Source organism: Amphiura filiformis, chromosome 5 (genome assembly GCF_039555335.1).
Source record: "Amphiura filiformis chromosome 5, Afil_fr2py, whole genome shotgun sequence".
Classification (NCBI taxonomy): domain Eukaryota; kingdom Metazoa; phylum Echinodermata; class Ophiuroidea; order Amphilepidida; family Amphiuridae; genus Amphiura; species Amphiura filiformis.
In genome coordinates this window covers 45,549,045-45,558,145 of record NC_092632.1, presented here as the reverse complement: position 1 = coordinate 45,558,145, position 9,101 = coordinate 45,549,045, and the positions used below count along the sequence as shown (strand labels likewise).

At 35.7% G+C, this 9,101-nt stretch overlaps 1 protein-coding gene across 1 annotated transcript in view; it reads left to right on the top strand.

The window, feature by feature from the left end:
• Window positions 1-2,311: 2,311 nt before the first annotated feature.
• LOC140153214 (RNA-binding protein Nova-1-like) overlaps window positions 2,312-9,101 on the top strand; it is a 138,246-nt gene continuing 131,456 nt past the window's right edge. Inside the window, 1 exon segment of the mRNA XM_072175899.1 lies at window positions 2,312-3,073. Coding sequence (XP_072032000.1) covers window positions 2,932-3,073 — 142 coding nt within the window. The 5' untranslated portion in view covers window positions 2,312-2,931.

The window sequence follows — 9,101 nt, the reverse complement described above, 5'->3', positions numbered from 1 at the left end:
CTTGACTCTGGAAAACAATATTTTTTAAAAACCTCATTTTGCATTTAGTTTTTTAAGCCACCTCGGGAGCCACTGCAGGATTTCGTTTTGCATTTAGGTTTTTATTGCGTTGCAAAGTAGCAAAACTTTCTTTATACATGTATATGGCCCAATTCGTGCCTGGAAAAGGCTATCCCCTCTTACAAGCTATCGACAGGTCTGATTTCTATAATGAGGTGTCACCGGGTTTGCAAGAGATAATAATACCAAATCTAAACACCATGAAATTTACCACATCACGACCAAGCTCACATTGGGCGCCCATTCCTTTTTAACAGAATTTTATTAAGTCACCTATACTAGGAAACAAATGTGGCTATAACTACAAAGAAAATTGTATCTTATCACAAGTAAACAAAATAATTACACAGCTTGCTCTTGCTAGCTTTTGTCAGGGTCAGGGATATGTATGAACACCAATATTATACAGGTTTATAGGCCTACGCATGGGTTATTACAAGAGTCAATAAACATTAGCTAACATTCAATTAACTATAGAGTATAGATAATGGACTTCGTTTTGTGCAATGTAGTAATTTTCTGAAGTAAATCGCTTGCTGCACAGTTTTCTATATGATGATATGTTTACTTTGTAATCAGGCCTGGCCAATGACCCTGCTAGTTTTGATTAACCAATCAGTTATGTGTATTGTCAGCATGTGATGGCTATAAGCCAATTGTAAACATGTTTCTAAAAAAGGCTAAAAAATTCCTACTCCTGGACAGACTCTTTAGGATATTAGGAATTATTTCCTAGCCTCTTAAAGCATATGGTTGGTGAGCTATATAGCTATTCAAGACACAGGATATGTAAGGGATAAACTGTGCATATGAGATGTGGGTGCAAGTGGCATCATTTCACTGCCGTGAAAAAACACGTATTTTTTTTAAATTTAATGGTACATGCATGGCACGTTCTTTCTTTATAAGTAGGCCTTGTGACCAACTAGCTTGGTGCTATAGGCCTATCTTACTATTCAAATTTTTTAATACTGAGCATGGTCTAATCATATCAACTACCGTATGACCCGTTTACACAAAAAGAACCGTTCGACTTTAATTGATATTCGACTGTGACTTTTACACCACTTGCTCAAAGTGAACTTCTATCATAGACCTAAAGTATGTGTTCGTTTACAATGCGCTGCCAACGTCAAGTTTTAATTTGATAAAAGTTGCGGCAGTTTGTCATTATAGAACGACTCAGTCGAGTTCAAATTTTGACCACATTCGACTTAAGGCTCTCACGGTGTAAACGGGGTCAAAGCCTCATTGTATTATCATCACAGTATCTTCGACCATGCTGGCAAATGCTTTGATTGCTCCCGTACTAGCTCGTACCAGGGATATGAGACAAATCCCTGCTCGTACTACCCACAGTGGTACTACCATGGTCAGATTTTTCTAACGAACTTACAAAATCTTGCCAGCTAGCTGAACACCAATAGGCCTAGATGAAATGATGTATATATGTGTTAATTGGATTATAAAGTTGACAAAAGTTGATACACTCAAATATTGTTTTAAAATGTCTTTTAAGACATTTTAAAACAATATTTGAGTAAGATCAAGCGCCTACATATAGGCCTAATTATCATTATGCCTCTTCTACTCAAGCTCTGAAGCGTAATTTTAATGTTAGACTTTAGAGCTGTTTAAATATGGACTGATCTTCCATCTATTCTAACATTCTAACTTAAAAATACATAAAAAATTAATAGAAAATAAATAAATAAATAAATAAATAAATAAATAATAACTTATAAATAAATAAACAAACAAACAAACAATTAAATAAACAAACAAACAAACAAATATATAAATAAATAAACAAACAAACAAATAAATAATAAATAAATAAATAAATAAATAAATAAATAAATAAATAAATAAATAAATAAATAAATAAATAAATAAATAAATAAATAAATACATAAATAAATAAATAAAATAAATAAATAAACTACATAGGCTGAATGAAAAAACCCAGTTGCTACTAATCCACAAGCAGTGATTTTGAGAAACAATGACGCAACCCCAAGCAAAGCAAATCATTAAAAATAATTTATACGAAATGCGAAATGAAATAATTTTATACAATCACTGCACTTCAATAGTCATTTTTTGAATGAAATTCGTCCTTGATCAGAGGACTGGCAACCCAAAGGTATAAACTTTCCGCATATTTTTACGGGAATTTATTTTCGTCGTAAATTGATAACAAAATAGATAATGAGTGGGATTAAATTTGGATCGATGCTGAGGGTTATTGTCTTTCGTGTATCTGAAATGTTGGGCTGGACTTTGACACTAGTGTGTGTTAACAATTTGTTTATATCCTAAAATACACCCGAGACTCTTGGGTGATAATTAATTATCACTGCTCCACGTGACCTGCTGAACTTCATTGTCTTTTGCGTGATTGCAAATCCGCCCTCTCCTGGGTTCATTGGGCAGCCGACTACTTGTTGTTGAGGAACATAGTAAAATCAGTCGCCGTGTTTCAGGGATACGTCTATCGCTAGTGTTGTGGGCTTTCGTGTTGATTGTCACGGCCGCCAAGTGTGAAATTTTGCGACTCGAGAGTCTGCTTTTGTGGATTGTTAGGGAAAGTAGAAGCGAGTATATATTATTTTCGAGTGAGTGGTTAGGTAGGTTAGTCGCGTTTTCCCTTGTGTTGAACCCGGAATCACGGAGTTCACAAACACGCTGCTACGCTGGAGTACTACGGAGCAATACCTGCCGAGTGGGTCATTAGGGATATCAACAACAGTCCAGTACAAGCACATACTCATCACCTCAATATGGCGACAGCCGAATTTGCAGCTGCCGCCGCTGCTGCTGGGCGGGGGCTCACCCCCCACACACCACCACCCCTTAGCACACACAGTTATGGGTCAGCCAATCATCGATATGGGACTCAATGGTGACTCAGGGGATTCTAGGAAAAGGCCTTTGGAGTTGGATAGTGATGGTGAAGCAGGCTTTGCTAAGCGGACCCATATTGTCATGAGCCCTTCACCAAGTACTGGTGGTAAGTGCTAGTTGTGTTTGCTATCGCCATTTCTTCTTGATCTAGCTGTATATTGCTCATATTTACTTTGTTGTCAATGATTAACATAGTGTGGAGGTAAAGTGATATAACTGCCTGGCTGAGCTGGTCTGGGTTGGCTCAACCAGTGTTCAACATGTTCAAGCATTACAATGTATAAAATTGTAGTTGAAAGCCAGCTCTACTTGTTGAAATCCTACATCTGGATGAAAATATCTGTGCCTATGTTTGAAAGAAAGTGTAGTACAGTTACTTATTTCAATATAGGCCTAATTAAAAAGTACCACCAACTTTATGTGTCATATAATACAATCCTATACTACAACGTATGGCAGTTCTTAACTTTGCCCCTCCCCATACATTCCCACATTTCAACAGTCAACACTAAGTATGTAATTGATGTGCCCAGCGTAATATGAAGTCTTTTTTTAATATACAGGTTGTTCTTGTTCATTGCACGATTAAATAAGATATTTAAATAACTATTGTGCTTTTTAAAATAAAATCAGACAGGCCCACATGAATTATGTATACCGGTACTGGTGTGGCAGTGTTACTATGAAATCTGAAAATTATGTGAAGAAAGAATTTAAACATCTTGAATTGAGTTTAGGGAGACACAAACTTGGATAGTAAAATAGTACTGGATTGGAATATGTATGTGTGTAGTGAACCACTCCAATCTTCTTCTACCCTGTTGCATGATTTGCAGACTCCATACAGAAAGGTCACACTGTCAGCCAGATTTGCACAGGAGATTTGTAGTCCCAACATCTGGAATATTGATCATTTTGTGTGATAGACGCTGCTGTGTTCCAGATACTGAAGCAGGAAACTTACCACATCTAAAAACCACAGGTTCATGACCCCAAGCTTGATGAAGCAAAATAATGTGCATCAAGTATTGGTAGGATACAGGATGACTATTTGGTTTTAAAATAACTATCTGGCGATAATTGAGTAACATGCAATTTGTAAGATCACAAAAGGCTTTACAAAAATTTTACAGTGAAGATAAAAATTTCTTTAAAAAAAAATTTAATCAATACCTTGTGAAAAACTGTGAGTTTTATAGCCAATGATAGCTAATTCAGTTGATTGAACCAATGCATGAATGATTGAACCTTAACCTATAGCCTAGGTACGCAACTAAGCATAATACATGTATGGTGTGTAATGATACAGAAAAATCGCTCTTTCAAGTGACTTCAAGCTTTAATTACCAAAGTAGTCTTGGTAAACCATCACAATGAAACCACAGTTTACTACAAAGGAAATCGCTTCAATTTGGACTTGGTGATCAATATTTTTGTGTAGTATTAAGGCTAATTAGGATGAATAGGGGCATACATTTTTAAAAAGGGTGCACTGTAAGTAAAGGAAGTGGGGGGGGGGGGGTCTTTATACTATACTCATAGGTAGTAATGCTTGTCCAAGGAGTATGCCATGCCAGCGATTTTTCCTATGGTCTGACAATTCTGTGGCCTTGCAATACTGGCCACAGCTTCAGGTGACTCATTCACACAACCTAAAGGGTATGTTTTGTTGTAGAAGTTCATTGAACTTCAGCTGATCAAAGAAGCTTTTTGTTTTGTATGGGCAGTATGGCTTGTTAAAATCAACAGGGCACCCTAATAAAATTCTGAAGAGTGAAGACCATTCCAATGGTAGATGTCCCCACCTTGGGACTTTTGCATAAAAATACAGCCAAGGTCCATTTTCACATGTCAAGGAATTGTTAATTGATAAGTTCTAAGTAAGCAAGGTTGAAGGGATCCACATGTAGGGACCTATATTGAGAAAATATTGATATATTTTTGTATGTATGTCATTGCATTGATGACAAGCAGTGGATCAACTCATCAGAGCATTGAATAGTATGAATACAAATCACTTGTTACTTCCTACTGGCCTCTGTAACTAACTGGTGTCCATTGTGATAGGGTCAATACTTTATTGACCCATAAACCATTGCAAGTTGATTTTCACTTACAAATGACTGGAACAGCCTACCATGTACCAGAAAGTGCAGTCTAAGCCAAATGCACCCTCAGAACTGAAAAGTTAATGATAACACAGTTCATAATCTGTTAAAAAGCCCCCCCCCCCTCCTAAAAAGAAAAACCATGTGGATCACAGAGAAGAAAAAGGTGTGGCACTTCAAGGAATTATTTACACTATGCTCAATGCCCTGCAATTCTAGAAAATGTGTTGTTTCATGTTGCAGAAAGATGTTCTTTGTATAAAATTTAAAGTGTCAGTTTATAGTGTGACTGAAACTCATCACTCTAGGAAGAAAAAGGTAAAAAAAAGCAATCTTCAATTTCATTTTCAATCTATGGGCGGACCGGGCATGTCTTAGGCACACATATTTTAGGTAAAAGGGCATTACGCAGCAATCAATATAACGTGCTACATGTATGCAGAGCTATGTGCAGAATTTATTGATGACTGGACACATCAAACAATTTGATAAGTTGTTTTTAACAATAGACCTAAATTGACTAAAATAGATGTGTATGAAAATGTGTATTCATCTTCATTATAGATTTACAACCTCATTCTGTCAACATGGTCAATATGTATGGACATTGAATTGAAACTAAAAGTGATTTAATAATCAGCCATTGTCTTGTTGTCAGTCACAGTATAGATAAAATATTCATGATTTCCTGTAATAAGGTAAACCAGGAAAACGGAGATAGGTCACCTGTCTTTGGGAATAATTTGTCTCCAAAAACAAACCACAAAAGAAAAAAAACCTGTGAGCATTTGTAAACATCATGGTCATGTACGTGTAGCTAGTGTTTTTTTGGTGTTTTTGTTTTAGAAAGCAAATTCCAGAGTTATTTTTTCTGCATTTCTCATGAATATTGCTTTGTTTACTTCTCATAATATTTTGAAATTGGCATGTACATTGTACATGTAACACACTCCTCTATAGAGCACCCCTAAAAAATATTGTGTAATAATATTAACAAGCACATATATAATTAGGCCCTAGACAGACAACTTGGACAAGACTTTGGAAAATAAAGTAAATGCTAATAGAGTTTTTGTGAAAAAGAATGGAAAATGTGGTGACTAAAACCAGGATGTGATATGATATAAAAATATTATACAACCAGTTTTCTCTTGTATACTGCTCTTTGGTGTGTTTTGTGCCTCATCCATTGGATACACCACCCAGACTTTGTCACAGGACACAGATTATTTTGTGAAAATATTATTCATTAATTTTGTTCACCAAGACATTCATTTAATAGTGGGCATGTGATAGTGTTTGCTGAACCAAAATGGAGGAAAGATCTCTTTTTTATTTACATAGCCCATTGATTATGTCATAGCTCTATTCCAAGCTTACTCAAGTGTTGACACTGTCTATTCTATTCATTGTACCAGTGATTTAGGTAACAAAGAGGTTGCCTTACTAACATTCAAAACATCCACATCACTAGAAAGGTCAATGAAAAGGGCTTGCCGTCCAAAAGATGAAGTCATTCAGCAACTTCATTTGACTAATTCTTATTTCATCACTTCACTAGCACTAGTATTAAACATAGAGCTAATTTTTCTGTTGGTGGTGTGTAGGCCTACGTTGTAATTAACATACCATACCTGCAAGCATTAATATTCATCATTATAATATCTAGCTGCATTAACTTGTCGTTGTTGAGGGCAGGTCTTCAGAATCAAATTCCAGGAAACTTCAGTTCTTGACAGGAGGAAAATTAAGTCACATGATGAGCCACTGCCATGTACACTGTATGGTTCCATAATTTGCAAATTAATTTGAGTAAAACACACAAAGATTTAAACCTAGCATGAGTGGTTTTTTTGCGATTATAAATAATGCTGACACAGGCATAATGTCAAATATTATTAACGTACAGCAACAAGACTGTAAAGAAAAGTGACAATATAATCTGCATAGATCTGACCCAAGTGTGAACATGCTTGGAGCAATTCAGACATCTTTACACAGTTTACACCACAGATATTACACTGGCAAGTGTAATGAATACCGGTACGGTCAGATTTTAGGACAAAAATTGCATTTACACACACAAAACAAGGTACGGTTTTTGCATACAAAATTAACGGTTTGTGGTGGAAATCAAGCAGGCCTGGAAAAAATAGGCAATTTGGCAATCTCCTTGCTGGGAAATTTGGGCATTTGGAGGGAAATTTTGCTTTTCTGGATAAAGAAATACTGTACAAGGCGTACATGTTGGGAAATACTGCTTTGTTGGAGGGAAATTGATCTATCTTGCCGGGAAATCATTTTTCCGTCATTTTTAAAATCATTTTTTCACGCCTGGAAATCAAGTGTGGCTGTTTTGTATAGTGTGCAAGTGTGTTAGAACTCAACATTTTGATGCAAGTGAATGAAGCACTTAATTTGTTTTTCAAATTGTATTGATCAAAGTTATTTGGCTGGGGAAATATATCAAAAATATGCATGATATTGATAATGATGAACCGGTAAGAGTCTAGTCTGTTCTGTGTAGATTTTTCAATCTAAATAAATTAACTTTTGATCAGTGCAGCTCCACACCATGTTTATTCCATCAGTGAAACACTGTGGAATTAAAAAAGTGTGAAAGTATCAGGTAAAAGTGTTGGCCACGAGTATGATAGGAAAGCTAACTATAGGTGGGACTCCTGACAACTCCCTGGACCTGTAAAAACAGGGTTTGCAGCAGGTTTGAAGTTGTCATTATTAACACCCAAGGGTTGTTTGCATGAAATGGATGTATAATATTAAAATCAAAAGACACACTTTGGAGATGAATCAGAATTCAGAACAATACTTAATGATGAAATAATACTAGTAATGAAAAGAACACTATTGTGTAATTTCCCTTGGTAGACTGCATAACAAAATGAGATTTTTTAAACTGAAAAGTGTCCAGAGTTTACAATTTACATGATACAGTGCAAATGTTTATAATTAGGCCTACCGTATATCTGAAACTCCAGACCCGAAAATCTATATTCTAATTTCTTATTGCATAATTTCATGCAAGTACAAACACATTTTTGAACTATTTTCTTACACAATTTTGGCACACCTTGCTGAGTGGGGTTTTATTTGTTAACATTTTATTGTTGAACTAAGTTGTAACATGTACATTCTGTGGATGCATGGTCCCATTTGAGCAACAGTTTCATAAGTACTGTCTCAAAAATGATGAATTGCTTGCAACTCTTAGTACAAGACTAGTCTGACTAGATATAGCAGATAAAGCAAAATATCACCGAAACAACACACCTGTATCTCTGAAAGAATTGATAGATCTCTGAGATTTGACAAGTGACATCATTATGTTCAGGTCACAGGATTATTTGCCGTCTTATTATGCACCAACCAACCATCTCTTTCTCACGCACATGACATCCAGATTTTTGCTTCAAAAAGTCAATTTTTTTCAAGTATGTATTAGTACTCACTGTAAAATATTGTATACTGATGGCATAGGGTCTTGCTCTAAGGGATTTACAAGGGATTTCAAGTGGATGGCCAGATTATCTAGAAAATTTTGAAGTGAAATTTGAAGTGTTTACTGCTCACCCATTGATGGTTGTATACACTGGCATGCACATAAAAGTGTATGCTGTTCCAAATGGGCTTTTTACAGCGTTGTGTGACTAGCCAGCCCATTAACATTTCAGTTCCTGTAGCTTTGTTGTTATCTACAATCGCAGGCCTGAATTGAAGTTGAGGTTTTTGTGTGCTGACCACACAGGCGCACCTATATACCTGTAAAATATGCAATTGCAACTCTTTTGCAGCCTGAAAATGGGGAAATGATTTGAAATTCAGATGTTGATAACATGATGTTATTTTTAATATTTTGTTTTGCTCTTTGCTGTAGAAGTAGTGATGTAACAGGAATAATTACAATAGTGATAGGTGAAAACAATTTTTGAATGTATTGCCCTGCACTAGACATATGCTGTAACTCTGCATCGCACCATTGATTTATCAAAGAATGGGCATAAAGAT